Source organism: Arvicola amphibius, chromosome 9 (assembly GCF_903992535.2).
Source record: "Arvicola amphibius chromosome 9, mArvAmp1.2, whole genome shotgun sequence".
Taxonomy (NCBI): domain Eukaryota; kingdom Metazoa; phylum Chordata; class Mammalia; order Rodentia; family Cricetidae; genus Arvicola; species Arvicola amphibius.
Window position 1 is genome coordinate 78,776,083 of NC_052055.2, and position 22,672 is coordinate 78,798,754.

General features: G+C 43.1%; 1 protein-coding gene across 1 annotated transcript; it reads right to left on the minus strand.

The window, feature by feature from the left end:
* Positions 1-10,644: 10,644 nt before the first annotated feature.
* On the minus strand, positions 10,645-16,816 carry Il17f (interleukin 17F). Its single transcript, XM_038341133.1, has 3 exons — positions 16,790-16,816; positions 12,329-12,549; positions 10,645-10,882 (listed from the first exon to the last, which is right to left on the minus strand). The coding sequence occupies exons 1-3, from the start codon at positions 16,814-16,816 to the stop codon at positions 10,645-10,647; spliced, it is 486 nt and encodes a 161-aa protein (XP_038197061.1).
* Between the last annotated feature and the right edge of the window lie 5,856 nt (positions 16,817-22,672).

Below are 22,672 nucleotides of genomic sequence, written 5' to 3' on the forward strand. Positions count from 1 at the left end.
GTGTGCTCATGAACACACACACACACACACACACAAATAAAAACAATAAGAATGTCTTGTGTTGGTGACGAAATCATTGACTGACTATGGAGCTGTTCAGCACTTCCCACCATCGTTCTACAACTTCAGGAACGTCTAGCACATGCATGCATGTCCAGTGCGATTTTCAAAAAGGCAAAGCACCCAGGTCAGCTCAAAGCAGGGACATCCCACAGGAGGTGGGCCATAAACGTAGAGTTGGATCATAGCATCTGAAGAAACGATGAGACAGGCACGCAAGATGGGCTTAGCACGGTGCTTGTTAACAAACTTGACAACCTGAATGCAATCCCAGTCTACATGGTTGAAGGAGAGAACTGAATCTTGAAAATTGTCCTCTGAACTTCATATGCATGCTATAGCCTGCACATGTGCATGGGGGGGAGGACCCAATAGATACATTAATTTACATATTTATATATTTATAAGGAAAGGAGAAAGAAATCAGAGACTCCAAGGCAAGTAAGGTTCGGCAGAAATCCTCATGGGGATGGAAGAGAGCAACTTGTCATGTATGTATCCAGTGGTTATGTATCAATTTCAACATGGTGATCCAGCTGCCAAGTGCTATCATTTTCTGTCTGCCTTTTTAGACCATGAGCATAAGAATTAAGAATGTTTCCCTATTGACCGGTGCCACAATGATTGAATCTTAGGAACTAGAGGTTTTTTTAAAAACATTTTTTAAAATTATGTGTGTGTGTTTGCACACATATGCTGGTATCCCCAGAGGCCTAAAGGTGCCTTTGGTTCCCCTGGAGCTGGAGTTATAGTCGGGTGTAAGTCACCCAACGTGAGTTCCAGAGTGGAAGCCAAGCCTTCTGTAAGAGCAACAAGTGTTCTTAGCTCTCGAGCTATCTCTCCATTCCTAAGAGCAAAGTTTCTAAAGAAGGGCTATGAGATTGAAACTACCTTTCCTGGTAATGAGAACATCTGTCAAAAGTGATGCTTCAAAGAGGACGTTAGAGCAGAGCACAGAGATGAACTTGGCAGGCAGAGTTTCCTTCTGGAGGTCCACAAACCACACCACTTAGCAGACGGTCTCTCTCACTGGTGTTGAGACCCCGTCAGAGTGAAGAGTGAATGACCTTGCCAATGCAAGGGGAAGCTTGTCCTAAAGACATGAAAAAGCTGCCCACACAGCCACATAACCACCCACTCAATCTTGCAACCATATTGCCCTTTGGTTGGAAAACGCAAAGCCGGATAAAGCCATGAACTCCAAGCACTCCATGTGTTTACTATGGTTGTCATTCAGTGTTTATTTTATGCTTAACCCTGAATTTCTAAGGTGACAGTGAAGGTCATTTTGGAGGCCCTCAATGTAGGTCAGGCATCTTGGTTTATGTTCGTGGAAGGAGCACTCTACCAACCCCGACTTCCTTCCCCTGAGGTTACCGTAAGAAGTTGCCTATTTCAGGCAGATCTTGAGAGGCCAACTTTGGGTCCCAGAATGCTCTTCATCGTCTCCCACACAGAGCAAGCAGCACTCAAACTGAAACAGCATCCTTACTGTTTTCTTTCAGAACCCACCACATGGGTGAGTCAGAGACATTTCCCAGCCTGCTGCTATCAATGTTACTCAACTGAACTGACCACTGGATAAGGGAAATCACCTGAGAGAAACTACGTGAGTTGAATGCCTGCCTGAACACATGACCCCAAGTTGGTGTTCTGCACAAGGAACCAAGCAGAGAGGTTACAAATAGATGAATAATGATTATTATTTCCAGAAGGATGGTCTTCCAGCCTGGAAACTGGGTGTTTAAGATGATCATAAATTCAAATTGAGGAAGAATTACTCCAGTAAGAAAAATTTTCAGGGAAGATGGCTGGAGATATGGCTCAGTTAGGGGAGTGTCTCCCTTTCATGCACAAAACCCTGGAATGCACTCTCTGACACCTCAGAAGCCCAAAGTGGTGTTGACCACCTGAGATCCCAGCACTTAGGAGGTAGACACAGAAGATCAGAAGTTCAAGGTCATTTTTATTACACAGCAAGTTCTAGAGTACCAGGAAGAGGTAACAGTGGCACTTGGGTACACATAGAACTATATTGGCTTCTTATCAGTGCTGTTACAAATTCCACAGCATTCATTCATTCCCCAATAGTTCACTGGACCAAAATCCTCAGCAGTGGCGCCACACTTCCTCTAGTCTTCGAGGAACAGTCCTTTGTGTTAGCATCTGAAGCTGGAGTCAAGCTAGGGACTTCCTTAAGAGTTGCAAGGCCCTGAGTTCAATCCCCAGCACTGAAAAACAAATAAAAACAATAATAAAATAAAATTAATTACAGAGTGTCAGCCCTCTGGTTCCTTGCTTGTGGGGACTTCCTCCATCTTCAAAGCCACACTGTGCTGCATCCTGTGTTGTTCTCCAATTCACTTCTCTCTGTCAGTCATCCTGCCTCTCTCAAGGACATTGATGGTCATATTTAGGAGCCACACAGATAACTCGAGATAATCTCTCAATATCAGAATCCCTCACTTGACCATCTCTGCAAGTTCCTTTTTTCATACATAGTAATATTCTCAGGTACACATTTTACGATGTAGCTATCTTTGGGGATGAATGAGTGGTAACCCATCATGCACAGTCCCTCATGCACAAATACTTTTCAAGAAAGAAACTCGTGCATACAGTGCTCTAACAAACTGAACAGAGTAGTCAAATTCCCACCATGCTCTAGGGGCACTGCAATGCTGGCTAACAGAGTGCTAGTACGTGAAGCCCGAGGCTTGGTTGCGTTGACTTCAGAATTTCTGAAAGGAAAGCGTTTTCTGCCTCACATAAAAGTATCCTGAAACCTTTTTTCCGTAATAAGAAATACACATATTTGATTTTTTTATTCATGCAAATGCAAAATAGAGCAGCTTGGGTGGCAGGGGTCTCTGGGAATTCAACTGCTTTTTGCCTTGGGTGTTCCCCAAGGTCATTTATGCTGTGGGCAGAACTGCATCCTGGCGAATCGTGCATTGTGTGAGGATACCTTTTCACCTGTCAGTCTTTTGTTCTGTTGTACATTGTTACTTCTCACAGGACCACGTGTGCTTCTAACTGTGTCTGTAGTGACCAAAACCACAAAGATGTAACTGCACTGTGATCAATTCCTGGTGGCTGATAAAAGGCACAATATCCCTGGAGGGCTGGGGTTATAGCTCAGTGGTACAGAATCTGCTCAGAATGTCTAAGGCTCCACATTTGATCCCCAGAAACACACATACAGACCACACACACACACACACACACACAAATGGACCAGTTTCAATCTAATTCATATTCATCTAAACTCACAACTTTTAGGCTGAATGAACATTTAGAAAATAACAGGTAAGAATGGTGGACTAGAGGCTGGAAAGTTGGATCAGTGATTAAGGGCGCCTACTGCTCTTGCAGAGCACAAGAACTTAGTTGCCAGCACCCATTTCAGGGGAATCACGACCGCCTGGAACTCTAGCTCCAGAAGATCCAATGTCCCTGGCCTCCACAGGCACCTGCACTCATGTGCACATACCCATAATCAAAACGCAGACACGTGATTAGCAATAATAAAAATAAATCTTTTTTAAAAAGTACTGGGATGTGACACTCTAAAATTAGTCTTCTATTAGTGTGATTGATATCATCGTATGTTGAGCTAACTAGAAACTTTCTGATGCAAAAATCACTGTCACTTTTTGATGTCAAAAATCAGAAAATGCTCATGGGACGGTTGCTCTTGGGATCCCGTGAACTGGATGGTTCTGTGATCACAAGCTCACACTATTGCTAACCACTCAAAAAAGAGGAACAGGGAGATCCTGTATTATACTAAGAACCTCTGTGGTCTCCCTGACCAACAGCTCATAGAGAGAGATACCATATCTGCCACTGCGATTTTGTTTAATAACTCATGGCTGTTAGGTGCAGCATTGATTCAGCCATAAAGCCCCCACCTTCCTGAATCTTTGTAAGTTGACTTACAAAGTAGGAGGTCTCCATATGGCTTTTTCATGCTCCCTTCATTTTGACTAACCCTCCCCCCCATAACTTCCTGTCCCTCTGTTCGCATCCCTGCTTAAACTCTCCACCCTAGGGTTTCCCATCTCTGTATTCATATCATATGGTGTGCTGCTCCCCCTCCCTTGGGTCATCCCCCATCCCAAACCACTCTGTTCTAGTTTCCATCTTCCATAGGTATTCCTAGTTAAACATACAAATCTAAAGATTAGAAGCTAAGACCGAGCATTCAGTGTTCGTCTTTCTGAGTCTGAGTTACCTTGCTCAGTATAATTTTTCCAAATTCATTCATTTGCCTGTAAATTTAAGAATTTTGTTTGTTTTTACAGGCGAATAAAACTCCATTGTGAGTGTGTGCCATGTTTTCATTATCCATTCGTCAATTGATAAACATATAGACTGAGTGACTTCCCTGGCTGTTGTGGATAAAGCAGCATTGACTACTATCAAGCAAAATCTCTGTAGTTTGATCCAGAGTCCTGAGGGCGTATGCCCTGGAGAGCTACCTGTAGCAGCTCTATTTCTAGTTGGTTTATTGTTGTTGTTGTTAATGATGATGATGAACTCCTCCCTCCCCCCGTTATGATTTCTGCAGTGGCTACTACACCAATTTATATTCTCACAAACAGGGGGCTGCTTTCCCCACATCCTCTCCAACATTTGTTGCCACTTGATATTTTTATGATAGCCATCCTGACTGGGATGAGATAGAGTTTCAAAGGAGTTTGAATGATATTTTCCCAATGGCCAAGGATATTGAACACATTTGAAAATGTTTATTAGCCATCTGTATGAATGCCACTGAGAATTCTCTGTTCAGACCCACGGCCCATTTTCTTTTCAAGTTGAGTTGTTTGTTTTCTTAATGTTTAATTTGGTTTATGCTATTGTTGGTTTGGTTTTGGGTTTTTGTTTTATTTTTAGGGATCTATTTTGCTGGTTTGTTTGTTTCTTAGTTCTTTCTGTATTCCACATATTAATCTTCCATCAGAGATATAACTGGCAAAGATTTTTTTGCCCATATGGTGTCTCTACACTTGGTTGACAGTTTCAATTTCTCTTTATTGTCCACTACTGTTGATCTTATTCCTGAAGACGCCGTACTAAAACTGAAAGGGCGGCTTTCTCCCTACTAACCAGCTTTCATAGTACTGGACAATGTAATGCAGGCTGCCAGGCAATAAAAAACATAAGCTGCCTGACCTAACTGAGAACACAACTACAATACCAATATTCCAATATTCCAGACAAGATGTGCCCACTGGTCCAACAGTGGCAAAACCACTATGTGTGCAACCAAGCACCCTCTAGTTTTAAGATCCACTCCACAAGAAAGAATGCATGCCTGATACTATCAACTTGGTTAACATAAGGAGAGTTTAAAGATTATTTCTACTGTGAAAACCAAGCAAGTGTCAGTTTACATTACAAAGCATTCTGCGACTTCTGAAAACAAATGGCAACCCAACAGCACAGTGGGAATGATTGCATCATTGTTCCACTCAATAAAATTCATTCCCGTTTGATAATTGCAGCTCGCTGGTAATTCAACCCAGCCCTTGAACACAAATAATAGCACTGAACAGATGTTAATAAGATAAACAACAGGGACCCAAAAGAAAGGATTGGTTTTCTTTTATACTTAATTCTATTGGGGGTTTATTTTCACCATATGATCCTGAAGGCCAGCGTCTCTGTGCAGACATATTCAGCAACAAGAGGCAGAAGCGAGCATTGGTTTCCTTAAGAGTTTCTCACTTGGGGTTTCAGGTGACCACAGAAGGCAATCAGGCGTTTGACAAGTGGTCTGCGTGACATCTGGGGTTTGTGTCTTCTTAGTTGGTGAGAAACCAAGAGTGTGGCGTCAGCAGAACCTAGACTCTAGGAGAACTCTTGAACTTAAAGACGCTAAGCATTTTGTGCGAGCACGGAACCCCCTCCTAGGGGACAGCCACACTGAGGATGAACTCTAGCCTTCAGCATACACAAGTGTCCAGGGAAGCCCTCCCTCAGGGCTGCTTTCTCCATAGCACTGAAAGCAGCGAGTGCAGTAACCCACTGAGCCATCTCACCAACCGCACAGCCATGAGAATGCGGTTGTGAGGCACGGTTATGGGACTTCTGGTGTTGCCACCACTACAAACAAGGTCTGGTCCTCACCCTCGGGACATACAAAGGGCTGTGGTATGTCAACTACAAACAGCCCAGAGGGAAACCACAGAAGTAAGCCAGCACACTCACAAGCCTATGGATTTTCGATAACTCATAAACACCCCTTTCTTTCATGCATTGATTCACTTATACTTGGAAATAAGAATTACGATCCACACATCTTGCTGCACTAGAAACAGCCTGTTGTAGCTGGGACCTACTCTGAATGTTTTACGTTTAATTCTTCTTTCAATGGGTCTCCCAAACTTTGGAGGGAGAGATTGTTCTCACTCATTTTATAGTTAAGAAAACTGAGACAAAAAAAAATTTGTTCAAGGTAAGCTATTGATGTGGAAACACGTGTACCCAGAATTTTAACATGGAAGAAGATAGATAGATAGATAGATAGATAGATAGATAGATAGATAGATAGATGATAGATAGATAGATAGATAGATAGATAGATAGATAGATAGATAGATAGATAGGGAGAGAGAGAGGGAGAGAGAGAGGAGTCTTTTCTGTCTATATTATATAGTTCATAAATGTTACACAGAATTTTAACATGCATGATAGTAAGAGAGGAGAGAGAGCAACTTGTCTATATTACATAGTTCATAATTTGTGTTTAAGTAACTACAATAGTTACAAGCATTATATAATTTTTTGAGAATTTCATGCATAGGTATTATAGTTACATCATTTCCACCCCCTCTCTAAACCTACTGAGGGGGGGGGGCAGGGCTGGGGAGCAGCTCTTGCTGCTCTTGCACAAAACTGAGTTCAATCCCTAGCACCCACATGGGTGCAGCTCACAGCTACCCATAACTCAAGTACCAGGGGATCTGGCACCTACTTCTGGAACTCATGGACACTGCATTGATATGCACAAACCCACACACATACATTATTTTAAAACCTCAAATAGAATCTTTTTAGACCTTCTGTGAAAATCACCTTAGCGCACAATCACAGTCACTCCCTGTCTTAGTCTTAGTTTTAGTTTTTTAAAATATAGTTTTAGTTTTTTAAAATAGAGTTTTAGTTTTTTAGTCTTAGTCTTAGTCTTAGTTTTGAAATATAGTCTTCTTCACGACTAGGCAACATACAAAACTGGTCCGCACTAATGAGTAAGCAAATTGTAACTTGTAAAATGTACATCTATCCAATGGATCACATATCACTCCTGAAATGTATCGCTTTTTTTCCAAATTACACTCATGGAGCAGATTACAATGGACTTCAGTGCTGGGTATAAGGGTTACATTTGCTTTGGTTATTTATTGTTTTTAGGACAGGGGCATGGTTGGGGGAAGAAAGCATGTCATTTTTCCTCTCAGCTGAGACCTTCATACTGAACTAAAAGTAAGTAACTATATGTGGAGTAGGGGTACAGCTCAGTTGCTGCCTAGCAGGTTGGAAGCCCTATAAAACTGGGCATGGTGGCATATACCTGTAATCCCAGCACTCGGGGGCTAGACGCAGGAGGATCAGAAGGTCAAGCCCTAGGACAGCTTGGTCTATGTGAGACATTGGAGAGGGCATGCAATCAAGCAAAGCTTGAGGGAAGGGAAAAATAGAAACGGAAAGAAACAGCTATGTGCTGTTTCTGCGTGGAAATCTCTCCACACACTGTGATGGAAAGTCTCTATGCAAAAAACTAATCCTTTCAATTTAGTCTGTGTCTTCAGGCAGAATGGGGGACTTCCGCACCTCAGACTGCTTGGCAAAGCTGATGACCATAGCACGTTCATTCTGCTCCATGGTGTCTCAGTCACCTGAGCAGACAGATGCACCCACAAAGCAGCCATTCCTGTTTCGTCTAGCTTTGCTAAAGAACCCAAGAACACATGGAAGCAGTGTGCCACCTCGTGAGTAGAGGAAGGTGTGCAGTTTCAGCTTTAACCACAAGCCAAGGAGGCAAGCTTGCTCAGCCTCTGGGACTCAGTGAGCAACATGTTTGGAGATGTAGGATGTGATACTTTTATATCCTCTCCCACGGCCAGTGCAAGTCCATATGAGGAAATGACTGGCATGGATCTTTATCAGACACACTCTGGCCGTGCTGGAAAAGCAAAATGCAAAGGATTTGAACTTGGAGGCTGTGAACCTATTCCTGCTGGTAACTGTTTGAGTGACCTGAAACAAGTCAACTAATTTCTGAAGGCTACATTCATAAATGAGGGAAGTAAGCCAGGGGCTTTTATGGTCTATTTGACCTTTACAGTGTGAGACCACCATCAAGAGGAATATCTCTCTAATCTTAACTGACCCTCAGAATTCAGAGCTTTTTTTTTTACATCACCCTAACCATGCCCTTATCTTAAAAACATTAAATAAAAAAAGCAAATGTAGCCCTTGTACCCAACATCAAAGTTCACTATAATCTACTCCATGTGTGTAATTTGGAAAAGAAGAAATGCATTTCAGGAGTAATATGTGATCCACGGGATCAATGTACGTTTTATGATCTGTGATACATTGCATCGCGAGAGTTATCTTGGGAAATGTCGCCAGGCTTCTGTCGTTCCTCCAATCCGGCACACAGAACCAGCCACAGGTGGCTCACTAGGCAAGGAACCCTACTGTTGTCTGCAGCAGGGTTCATTACTGAATACTTGAAGAGAGCATGCCGGACCATCCTTCCTGTTGTTAGATCATGTCTATTTTAGAAATGGAAGCACCAAATTCCTACAGTCTGTCCGACCCCAAACCAAATCCCAGCTAAGGAGAACAGCCGTACAATCCACTCCCTCTCTGGAACCTGGGACGCAGCAGCAATGTGGATGCTCTTAAGGCAGGTGGCACGGTAGCTGTGAAAGAGAGATGTGGTGTGCTGTATCCAGAAAGGGGAGACACAAGCTCCCCAGAGACTGAGTCTTGCATTCTGTGTGTCCCCAAGTTACACAGGAGTCTGACAAAAGACTCCTGGTGACCCCATATGATTGAGAAGTCATTGGGAGAAAGAGGCAAAGGAACCACATGATGACGCTAATGACAGGGGTTGGGGATGGCTGCTATCAATACGGGGGCCCTACTATGCACATCTTCCTGCACTCTGTACTGCTAGTGGCAAACACAATGGTCAGTAAATGTTTCGTAACATAGTGTGGCAGGAAAAGCAGAGAAGTAACATGTTGACCCCACACTTGCATTCTGTTTGCATCATCTCCCTTAACGCTCCATGCAAGTGTAACCGAACCTCAACTGATTAATAACAATAACTCTAATACCAGTGGTCAGAGGAGGAAACATGATAAACAAATGACATTCATAGAGAATTTCAAAATCTTTAGGCCTATAAAGTCTTGGGAGTGTGAGCTGGAAGTAGAAACAATTACTTTGCCTTAATTCCTTTCTGTGTTGCCACGCTAATCACCATGAGCAAAAGAAACTTGGAGGGGAATGGATTTGTTTGGCTTATAATGTATAGACCATAATGGATGGAAGTCATGGCAGGAACTCAGGGTAGGAACTGGAGCCAAGATGATGAAGGAATGTTGCCCACTGGGTTACTCTCCAAGGCCTGCCCAGCTAGTTTTTTTATACAACTCAGGACTACCTGCTTAGAGGTAGCACTACCCAAAATGGGCTGGATTCTCCCACAACAATCATTAATCAAGAAAATACCCGCCAGACATGCCCAGACACTAATCTGATAGGGGCCATTTCTCAACTGAGGGTCCCTCTTGCCAGGTGGTTCAAGTTTGTATCAAGTTGACAAAAATTAAGCAGCACATACTTCAAATATTTTTAATTAATAATATTTTATTTCATAATTAATGAATATATTAATTTTCTACTAAACTTTATATAATCAATAGGTCATAAATATATGTGTAGTTTGTCAAATATAAATACATAATAGTTTATGGCACCCTAATTTATATTTAGCAAATTTTTCTATGGACACACATACCAGATGCTTGCCCCATCCTTGCTAACCCAGCCCACACTACACAGCTCCCTCCATACATTCTGAATGGGTTTTCTTCATTTCCCTCAGAAATACAAGCATTTCCTCTTCAAGAATGATATTGCATCAAAGTGACAGTATTGACAAAATATATGTGTATGTATATATGTGTGTGTACATATATATGTGTATATATATATATATATTCATCATGTAATATAAAGAGGCTGGGCCAAGGGTGCCTTAGTTCTCCTTCATTTTCAGAAGTTCAAGGCATTGGAACGCATCAGGACTGGTAGCAATTCTAAAACATGGCAGAAAGTTAACACTATATCTAAGAGCTAACACTATATTTAACAGTTAACACTATATCTAATAATAAAGTTAACACTATACCTAACAGAGCTTCAAGAATGCCATGCACATCTTACTAAGGGTCCTAGGAAGCAGAGAGACTTGAATATAAGGCTTTATGCAGAGCGCTGGATAAAGACAGGCATTTCCTCAGCTTCTTCAGCCGAGTTTAACGCGAAGCTTTGTCAGGCTGCGCGGCGGACGATGGGCGTGACGCAGGTGCAGCCCACCTTCACCCGCATCTTCTCCAGCCGGAAGGAATTAGGACAGCCCTGGGGTTCCCTCCGGAGGACCAGGATCTCTTGCTGGATGGCGACGGAGTTCATGGAGCTGTCTTCCTGCCCCTGCGCATTGATGCAGCCTGAATATCTGCACTGGGCCTCAGCAATCTCCGAGGGGAACCGGTGGGGGTCTCGGGTGATGCTGAAGAAGACAAAATAAAGGCAAAACAGGATGTTGAGGCCAGGAGAGGAAGAGAGAAGGTCTCGGTAGCACTGGGTGTTCCCCGCCAGGGGAGGTTCTGAGTTACACAAGCGAGCCGCATAGGCTCTAGATTCTTGGACCAAGATCTAGCTATTAAGTAACTTCCTATGCCCCAGATGCCTCCACCATAAACAGGGCTTATCGCCACTTTATCTTCTCAATCTCAGGGAAGTGTTGAGGGTTCTGCATAGTATGAATGCGTGTAAAGCAACCCCATAAATAACGTTAGGGTTTAGTTCATCTTAGACCTACATTTTGTTTGTATTGTTATTATCACAATTATTACGTGTCCTTTAAAGAGAAATTGAACATCACTAGTAGGGTCTTCTGATGTACAATCCATAAAACTCGCTGCTTGGAAAGGACGATCTCTGTCTCCAAAGACTCCCTCAGTTTCTCTCTTGATTCGCACCTCTGTCTGGAGCAGGCAGCCCAGCCGGCTCGCTGCAGTGCACAAACCCCTCATGAAGGAAGGGAGCTATGCAGCAGCCCCAAAGCACTGCTTTGTGCCTGGGGATTCGGTTTTTATGATGTCTTTGAAGAGTATAAGGGTGTGCTAAGTGTTCCCAGGACCTATATCTCAAGACAAAGTCACAAGATTCTACCCCACAAGGCTGCCATCTATGTTCCAAGCTGAGTTTTCTTCCACACACATACATCCCTTACCCTGACTACTCAAAGAGTGACATCTACTCGGAGCAAATTCTTAAGCTGACCTCTGGTTTCCACTTAGCCTCGCACAGTGGTAATATCGCAGGCTGAAAACTACTAAGACTTTCAACCACACAAGTGAACTGGGGCAAGAAATCAAGAAAAAGCTGAGTTACCAGAAAAGTGGAATTTCTATTGGAAAGGATAAATGTGAGGCCAGGCATAGTGTCACATGCCTGGAATCCCAGAACTCAGAAGGCTGAGACAGAAGGATAACCATAGATCTGAAGTTAGCCTGAGCTACCTAGGAAGTTCTAGGGCAACCTGGGCTACAGAGTGAGACCTCCATCTCAGAAAAAGAGCAAATGTGAGCGTTGAGTACTCAGGAGAATGAGGTTTCACACTCAAGATAATTTAGAACACATTTCTTTTTCTTTCCTTTCTTTTTTTATTGTTTGGTTTGGTTTTTTCAAGACAGGGCTTCACTATGTAGTTCTGGCTGTCGTGGAACTCACTGTGTAGATCCAGCTGGCCTTGAACCCAGAGATCTACCTGCCTCTGCCTCCTGAGTGCTGGGATTAAAGTCATGCACCTCCACATCTGGTTTAGCATGTTTTCCAATGGAGTGTGTGTGTGTGTGTGTGTGTGTGTTTGTGTGTGTGTGGTGTGGTGTGTGTGTGTGTGTGTGTGTGTGTGTGTTTGTGTGTGTGTGTATACATGTCTTCCCTGACTTACTTGTAATCCCATGGGGAGCTGGAGCGGTTCTGGAAGTCATGCGAGACAGAAACACCCTGGTTTTGATTGAAGATGTGGAGGTCAACTCTCACACTGTTATCCTCCAGAGGAGGGCAATTCCCAGCCCTCTGGGGGACAAGAGCCTCTGGTATGGGTATCCTCCGAGCTGTTACCTCCCCCAGGATGGCAAGCCCCAGTATCAACAGCAGCAAGGACTTGACCTGGAAAACAGAGAAGATTGCCGAGGGTGAGAGCCTGGCACAGCGTGGCTGAACTCCAGCTCTATATGTGGGGTCTCTTTATGGGATCAAGGTTTCTTCTTTCTGCAGTACAGGTAATCACTGGCAATGAGAACAGTCATACCTAATGTTATCAAGGTGCAAAACAGAAAGACTGGTGATTAAAACCCTCTTGAATTTATCTCCAGCTTTATATTCCGCAAAGCCTTCCTTCAGGACATCCCTCCAAGGTCCAACCTGCCACCAAGGCCCGATTCATAATATGTAGTTCAATGAGAAGTACATTTATCAACATGAAATAATAAAGGTGTTATCAGTTATCACTCAAGAAGCATTTTTTATGTTCTCTAGAAAGGTATTGTCTGTGTTCATATCAGACCTGTTAGAGAATGTGCACAGCAAAGAAGTTCCATAAAACCTTTCTGAATGGATGAGAGAATAGATAAGGGAATGAATGAACAGGGCGACACAGTGAAATTCAACAATATGGTTGCGCTCAGCTCACTGAGTAAAAGATTCTGCAAAAGCAACCAAAGCAAACTTCCAATTATCAGTGCTAATTGAAAGCAGCAGATGCACTAACGGCGCACAACAACAGAGGATAGAAGCCATTTCTTTTTTTTTCTTTTTTTGGATTTTCAAGACAGGGTTTCTCTGCGGCATTAGAGCCTGACCTGGAGCTAGCTCTTGTTGACCAGGCTGGTCTCAAACTCACAGAGATCCGCCTGCCTCCGCCTCCCGAGTGCTGGGATTAAAGGCGTGCGCCACCACCGCCCGGCTCGAAGCCATTTCTTTAAGCTCTGGCATTTGTATTTTCCATACAAACATTGAAATATCGGTTTATCTGGTGTTACAAGAACACACAAAGAAAGTACCCCATGAAGACCTACCCACAAGAGGAGCCAAGCACTCCCGCTTCCCTTTGTTGTGACTATCCTCAGCCCACACCGCCATCCCTGCTTGACCATCCCTGGGGATGGACAGAAAAGCTGAAGCTGAGTTTTCAATTTCTGGGCCAGGCATTGTTCAGGTTCATACTGTGTAGGTAGCGAAAGTGATGGTGTGCATGTTGATTTAAAAGACCTGAATGTCATTCATGCTGGATGCAAGAAATGCATAGAACAAGCAGAAAGGTCATGGAAGCTGCTATCCCAAGATCACTGATAAGAAATAGAAATCAAATGCAGGATGGGGCAGATTTGCCTCCAGATAATCAGCAGTCATATGTTTTCACCTCCACAATCATTCTTTCACTCCATAACTGGTCCTTAGGGCCATAGTGTTGTGGTTTGGGGCATTATCTCTGGAGTCAACTGTGTGGAGTTCAGAACTCAAGTCTCGAACTCACACCACAGTGACTTGGTTTCCTGTATCCACATAAATCCCAAAGATACCCGTTAGGGTTTGATTCAGGTAATCACTGTTGGCTTTGGACTGATGTTACACACACTGTGTGTGAGACGGGTGTGGAATGTAGTCTTCACAAGTGCTTGGAAGTTTAGAAAACATAGTCACACACCTACCAACCACCTAGTTAGGTTTCTTAAGTAAATTTCTTCTCTGAGCTTCCTCTTGTGTATCATGAGTCACTTCCACTTTTCATTATCAAGACTGAAAGTCCCTATAACTTGGGTTAGGTGATGCCCTCCAGAGGCTGATATGTGGTCTCATTGGAGGAAGTGTGTCCCTGGAGTGCGCTTTGATTTTTTCAAGTCTTACATCATCCTCAGTTAGCTCTTTCAGCCTTGTGGTTGTGTCTCAAGATATATATGCTCTCAGCTACTGGTTCGGGACCATGCTTACCTGCCTACAGCCAGGATGATCGTGGGGTTAACCCTCAGAAACTGTAAGCCCCAAAGTAAGCACTTTCTCTCAAATGTTGCCTTGCTCCTGGTGTTGCTTTATCGCAGCAATGGGAAAAAGGGACAACTGCTGTGCCCCTAACAAGTCATTACTATTTCACTCAATGTTCTTGGAGTATTTTAGAAAACCCTCTGTAAACACTGGGTTCTACCCACTGTCTCATGAAGCAGACAAAACTCATCCTACTTATCTAACCAGCATTTCCCAGCCTCTTGATGTCTACAGGCTCCACCTTCCTTGGCAATGCTTGGTCACAGCCACTGAAGGTCATTACTACTACAATTCAATCAATTTTAGCTGTGTGTCATTACAGGAGTGAAGAATTCTAAATATCTAACCTCCGCATCTGAAAGAGAGAGAGGCCCTGAAAGCCCCATGGCCTTTATCAGCAAATCACATAATATCAGAAATCACTTGCTTCTTGACAGTATCGTTTTCAGGTTTTTTTGAACTCTGATAAGGCTGGTGCCGAGTCAAAGACCGAGACAAACAATACTTCCCGGGGAAGTTGAGAGTGTTTTATAGCCTCGGATTTTTATATCCCACCTGTAAAGCAGATTAATAGATAGGGTTTTTATCCTGTAGAAGAGGAAACAGGCAGGAGGATACTGAAGCTGTGGGTGAACAGTCATAGACTCTGAACCTTTCCAGTAGAGCTTTGTGCCTTACTCCAGTGTGAGCCCAGCTGCGAGAACATCTGCACACTGCCCCTACACTCACCTGTCATCTGTATCCTCCCCAGGCAGGGATGGGCTACAGGACCTGGTCAGCTCTAACCTCCAGCCAGACTGACCTCAATTACCATCAAGTGTGTCCTCTCTGCTTGCCCCTTCTAACTCAGTCCCATTTCTATGCTACTCCCACTGCCATGCTTCTTGCTGAACTGACTCCCCTCCACCAAAGAAATAGACATGGTTTGAAGCATTGAACTATGCGAATGATTAGCTCTGACACAATGGTGTTAGGTTAAGAATCTTGCCTCTCAGGGCTGGAGAGATGGTTCAGGGGTTAAGAGCATTTACTGCTCTTTCAGAGGTCCTGAGTTCAATTCCCAGCACCCACATGGTAGCTAATAACTGTCTGTAACTCCAAGATCTGACACCTTCACAGAAAAACATGCAGGAAAAACACCAATGCACATAAAATAAAAGTAAATAAATTATTTAAAGAAAAAAAGAATCTTGCCTTTCTGTCATCCACAAAGAAGCACACTATTGCTAGACCCGGTCTCAGTTCGGCATTACAGGGTTAAATGACAGCAAACAAAAAGCAGATGATTGAGCTCCTTTTACTGTGTTATGGGGAAAATGTTAATTGTCTGTTTCTGTCGTTTGATGAGGGTCTCTGAGTCAGGATTCATGGCACACTCCTGTAGTTCCAGCACTCCAGAGAGTGAGGCAGAAGGAACGGCAATTGCAGACCAGCCCGAATTATATACCAAACTCAAGACTAGCCTGAGCCACACAGGAAGATCTTGTCTCAAAAAGCAAAACATACAACAAAAACAATAATATTAAGAATTAACATTTACATGGCTTTTTCTACCTTTTATCTCTTATAGCCAATTAGAGTGCTCAAATTAACTAAAAACTAAGCATCCATGATCTACCTCACAAATAGAGATCCATCACAATATATCAGTTATCCCTTCCCAAACCACTGTAAGGGAGACACTGTCGTTATGTTGCTGCATGACTGCGCAAAGTCAATTCACAAAAGTCAATGACTGACACCAAATCCCACACCTAGCAGGTAACAGAGCCAAACGTGTGACTTCAAAGCCTCTGTCCCTAAATACTGTGCTTTGGTGGCTTGTTGTAATCTCTAAAATAAAAAAAAAAAAAAACTGACAATGAAGTAAAAACCACCATTGTCAGAGAGCAGGCGCCCTTTATAAAAGCCAAGGTCTTTGAAGTTGCAAGACTCATACAAGGAAAATCAGAAGACCATCGGAACCAATAACACAGCGTGGGATTTCTTAAACTTGGTCCATGCGCCTCTATAGCAAACCCTTCCCAGGTTTATCCAATTAATGGCAGGCACGATTCTAGTTGTGAGCGGTGAGGAGTAGACTTCCAGTCCTCAATAACATTCCACTAGCTTCTAGTAGGAGTAAAACCAGGCAAATTAATTAATTAATTAATCCAGTATCAAGGACATGAGAAACTTCTCCAAGAGGTATCTGAAAGTTTAACTGGATGGTTCTACTTCCTCCACTCAAAGTACTACCATAGTTAACCTTGTTGCTTTTAAAAGAACTAGTTCACAAACGACTCTGAGAAAACCTAAAGCCTTGGAAATCTACCTTTCATAAAGTGCAGACACAGTTACCCTCACCCCAGATTCCAGCACCACTCACCACGGCTGTCTCGTGTGTGTTCTTCATGCTTGTTTCCAGCTGGCTGCCTCTTTGCTCAGGAAACACTTTCTTCTGAGTACGCCTCCCTGGGTATGTCAACGACAGGACCTGTCGGTTTTATAGTAATCACTGTCCCTGTTTCCATTGACCTCCTTACTGTTTGTAAGTTGTGGTTGACCCACAGTTACTGACGAATGCCGGTTTTTTTTCTACTCCACTTCCTGAAGGGGAACCTAAGGGGGACCCTAAAGGGGATGACGGAAAATGGACCCATCTTCCTTTCCTTCTACTCCCCCCTTTCCTCTCTCATTATCTTCATGACAGAGGTGAACCGAGTCACAGATTACTGTCACAATCTTTAATTCTTCCACAAATCGTCAACGTTCTTGTCACGCACTGTGGCTTTCAGGTCGGGCAAGAGAATCCCTGGTTGACATGAGGGTAAAGTCATCCTTACCAAGGCTTGGTTTTAAACTCTACGGATGGGAAAATAAAACGAAAGAAATGACTGGTGCCTGAGATATGCAGAAATTACATCCACAGGTAGTTTTGGGGTTTCCCTAAACTCATTGCTTTAACCCTCTGACTAGACCCCAACTGTGCTTAACAAGTAATCATTCACATAATAGATGTGACCATTATCTTAGCTAACTCTGATTGAGGACCATTAATGCTTTGGGGCATAGTTTGTGGACTTGCGTGAAATTTATTTGCCTCCTTTCAGATCAAGGCAATCAGCGTTTGTCAAGCACAGGCATTTATGCTAGGGAAACACAATCATTTCCCTCTCTTCCCTTCTTAAAAACCTTTATTCCTGGAGTCTGGAGAGGTGGCTCAGAGGTTAAGAGCACTGGCTGTTCTTCCAGAGGACCCAAGTTTAATTCCAGCACCCACATGGCAGTTTACAACTGTCTGTAATTCTAGTTCCAGGGGGTCCGACACCCTCACACGGGCATACCTGCAGACAAAACACCAATGAATATGAAATAAAAATAAGTAAATTTAAAAGATTTCTACACTTTGACCAGTTATGAGCCTGTGTCAATTACCATCAACTACAAAATAAAGCTTCCTCAAATGCAGGGAGTGGGGGGTGGATTTGATCAAAACTATGTATTTGTGTATAAAATTCTACAACCAAAATTCTTAACAATCAGGTAAATGTGCACATTTTCCTTCCCAAGTCCAGAGTATGGTCTAGAACACAAAACTGCTGTTGTTCGTTGTCAACATGTTTGACCGCATCTCCGTTAACTGGAGAGCATCCAGCACTGACCACAGTTCTGCCATGGCATGCCGTACAACCACATGGCTCCTGTTTTTGTCTGTGGAGGCTTGTGTCCTTCTCTGCGGCCATCAGAAGTTCACCTCCCACCAGATGACTCTCCAGTGTCCTCTCCGACTTTGCTCTCTCCTCATTCTTGGTAAGATCAAATCCCATCTGTCTTTTGCCTGCTTCTGGTCAGGACGGTTCTCTAGGATATTAATAAATATGTGGTCTCTTCAGCACCTCCCAAAATGTACATCCTCAAATATGCAATCTACATCACACAGTATAGTTTTTGTGCACACACGGGGTCCATACAAGTGCTTTAGCCAGACTGAAATCCCCATGCTTCTCTCATGGAGAAGTGTGAGGCCTCATCACATATGACAGCTCATGAACACAGTGAAACTGGCTTCATGAAGGCTAGAAGCATGCTTTTAGATTTCAACTTTGCTTGTATCCTTCATGCTATCAAACCAACATATGAGCGAGGCTCTTAATTCTGGGATAAATTGGGTAAACTGAGGCATTCACTACTCCTTCTGGATATGCACTGTCTGCCAAAGGGTTGTGTGTTGATGGCTTGCTGACCATTGCAGCACAGTTCAGAAGGAGGAGCTCGGGAAGTGGGTTTGACAACTTTTTATTTATAGGTTTATAGACTTTTTTAATTTTCACTTATTAGCTTTAAGGTGAATTATTTAGCACTCTGATTATTGGATATATTATATACAGAGAGATACATTTTTGACTAGCATATAAAATAATAGACTTCATTATGACTTTTTTTGTTTGTTTGGAGTTTTTTGTTTTGGGTTTTTCAAGACAGGAATCCTCTGTGCAGTCCTGGCTGTCCTGGAACTCTCTCTCATTTAAAAAAAAAAAGATTTATTTAGTCGTTTATTATGTATACAGTGTTCTGTCTGCATGTGCATCTACAGGCCAGAAGAGGGCACCAGATCTCATTACAGATGGTTATGAGCCACAAATGTGGTTGCTGGTAATTGAACTCAGGACCTCTGGAAGAACAGCCAGCGCTCTTAACTGCTGAGCCATCTCTCCAGCCCCTGGAACTCTCTTAGTAGATCAGGCTGGCCTCGATCTCAGAGATCCACATGCTTCTGCCTCCTGCATGCTAGAATTAAAGGTGTGTGCCACCACAGCCTGGATTCACTGTGATATTCTTATGGATGTATTAAATTTATAACTTAATGAACTATGAGAAAATGACAGAAATTCTGATAGATAGGGACTAATAAGAGGAAGTGGGTGAGTCGAAGAATAGATTTGAGGACTATATTTTTATTCCAGGTCCTTCCTTCTCTCTTTCTGTCCCTCCCTCCATTCACATTTTCCTTTGGAGACAGTATGAAGTGAACAGCTTTCCCCTCAAGAAAACCACACAATGTTCTTGCCTCATCCTGGCCGAAAAGCATGTCACATGATCATACACTGAAACCGCTGAAACCGTGAGCCAAAATAAGTCTCTATGCCTTTAGGTTGATTGCTTGGTGTGTTGCCACAGCAACAGAAGACTTGTTACCATGCCCACTTTCCTCAGGAGTCTCTTCCTTCGTGGCTGTGCTTTAGTGCACAGACGAGTATAAGAGCCACCCTGAAAGGAAGAGCTTAAAACACCAGACTGAGTATGGGAGGATGTGCTGAATTGCCGCCGCAGAGGAAGAGTAAAACACACCTTCCAGGTGAAGGAAGCAGCACTGACTTTCACATCTGTGCTCAAAATGCTGTCTGCTGCAGAGGGAAAACAGCTTATCAGGTTGCCAAACCGATAACCGCGTAGAACCAGCACGTCTAGATCATTAATCTAAAGCCTGTATCGATTCAGCATTTCTTCCCAGGTAAAGTGTTTATACCATCTGATAAGCAGACAGCCAACACCGGTGTGTGCACTTCTCTGACCTTGTGTCGTCACCACCAGCCTTGAGAGCCTCAGAAATGCCCAAGGGCTGTTGTTCAGCACCCAGTCCACACTGAGCCCCAGAGTGCACAGGGAGCCAGCAGCAGACAACTGCAATCCCAGGAGTGGCTTACACACAGCTCACCTGTGAAAAACAGTGCAGCTGGCAAAACGTCCAGATCAGCCAGTGTTCTAGCCAATATGCCCTACTGTATGCGTGGAGTCATACTCCACGAATGCTCTCTGTGGGCTATTGTTGCAGGTAAGAGTCTGTACTAGTATAAGTTTGTATTAAGAAGTTTAAAATGTTGTTACACAGTGAAAACCATCATGCATATATTAAATAAAATAGCAGCATGAAATTGTTGGTCATCTTGGCGGCATAAATTTAAGCATTTAATTTTACAAACCCAACTCCAAAAGACTTTATCCTCGTTCCATACAGCTGAATCTAGGCTGCTAGAGGAAGATGGCTCGGTGGGTAAGAGAACTTGATGTGAAAGCATGGAGACCTAAGTTCGAATCCTCAGCACCCACATAAAGCTGGGTATACGTGTAACCCCAGAATTGAGGGACAAAGTCAGATTGGTTCTGGGAACTTGTTGGCCAGCCAGCCTGGCCAACACACAAGCTGTAGGCTCAGGGAGAGACTTACCTCAAAATAATAATAATAGCAACACAGAAAATGATAGAGGAAGACTCCAAAAGCTATTCTCTGACCTCTGTGTGTGTGTGTCCCAGCACACAAGTGCACATACACTACAATACACACAGACAGAGAGAGAGACAGAGAGACTGCTACAGCAGAGCAGTATATCTGAAAACACAGAAATTAATGTCTGAAAGTGAGGCACTAACATAACAAAAGCTTAAACAATTTAATTGTACTTAAGGCAGTTAAGTTATAGGCCAGATAAATGATAATCTATGTTCTATAACACAGTGCATTTGGCAAAAAATGCAATACTTGAAAGGCAGATATTGTATCTAATTATTTTCTATCCTCAGAGAAAGAGATTAGAAACCAGAACCTTATTTGTCTATGTGAGACTTTTCTGAATTGACAAAAGTTACACAACCAAGAAATTGAGTTCGGAGCAGGCGTGAAAGGCTTGAAAAAGCAGAGAATTGAGTCCAGAAGTCCAGAGTCCTGCAAGATGGGAAAGAAACATCTGCTCCTACCCACCAAAAGTAAAAGACAATCACAAAAAGGCTTCTGAAGAAAGGCACAGACACACCCCTCAGCCAAACAAATTTCCCAAGGATGAAAATCAGAAAGAAGCATAAAATAACTGGATGCAGGAACTCAAATAAAATGTGTGTGAATGCCTTTCTAGTAATCTTCCACTAAGTCAAAAGAGGAAGGGAGAGATGTGGGAATGCAGAAAGAAACATAGGTGCTGTGGGACAATGGTCTTGTACCCTGTAAAGATTTGTTACTTGCATCGGTTTAATAAAATGTTGATTGATCAGTAGCCAAGCAGGAAATATGGGGAGGGGGGTGACCAAAATAGGAGAATTCTGGGAAGAGGAAAGGCTCAGTCTATAGTCATCACCCAGACACAGAGGAAGCAAGATGAAAAGGCCTCACTGATAAAAGCTACCAAGCCACGTGGCTGACACAGACAGGAATTATGGGTTAATGTAAGTTATAAGAGTTAAGAATAAGCCTGAGCTAATAGGCCAACTAGTTTATAATTAATGTAAGCCTCTGTGAGTTTCTTTGAGACTGAATGGCTGCAAGACCATGCAGGACAGAAACCTCTGTCAACACATAGGTGTTCTGAGAACTGTGCTTCGAAAGAGAATTCTAACGTATGTAAGAAATTTCTCAACTTTTGCGAGCATTCTCAAAATTACCCAGGAACTGATTCCCATACCTTAACCGTCAAGCGGCAAGTATGAAAGCCCTAGCAAAGATTCTTCATCAACACTATTTTATATGCATCAAAGAGATTACTAGGAGGGGAAAAATTAATTTTCAGGTACCACCAGGAACCCCACAGAGTAAAACTAAAGTGAGCTCCTTCCAAATCCAGAACCAAGTTCCAATCCTCTAATATGTATGTCAAGCTTAAGGGGTGCCTGTGACCCAGGCAAGCAAAATGTCAAAGCTACAAACCCAAACCCAAATAAATACATGATCGTCTCCCATTCTTGTTTCCAAATTGAAATATGTATTGTTGTTCTCCTGCTTCTCTTCTATCTGTACAATTATCTATCTAATGACCTACCGTATATCAGCCAGGCAGTCAGATGTTATGTAATAAACGCTAGGTTTGCACTAGATACTCTAATTGAGTGATTGGCATCTTAGGGTGCTTTTGCTTAGGGAAGAAGTCAAAACACTGTGAAAACGGAGAAAGTGTTTGATGCAAAGAGAGGTAGACACTGGAAGGCGCTGATACATTCATCAAAAAGCTGTTCTCTGCTTCCAGGAATATGGTGTAGCTTTTTTTTTTCCCCTCCTTACTCTTCGTCTTGCTCTGGCCCATGAAATGCGTGTGAGTCACTTCCAGGCAAGGGTGTAAAACCCATGTGTCACTCACCATGACTTTCCTCTTCTGCCCCAGGGATTGTGGGACTGTGTGGGGAAATGATAACGTGGCGAGAGGGTGGCCCCTCCATCAGTCTGCATCTTCTGAGCTGGGTCAGAGAGCTGTCTCCCAGCTGACCCACATTGGGCACGGCAGTAGGG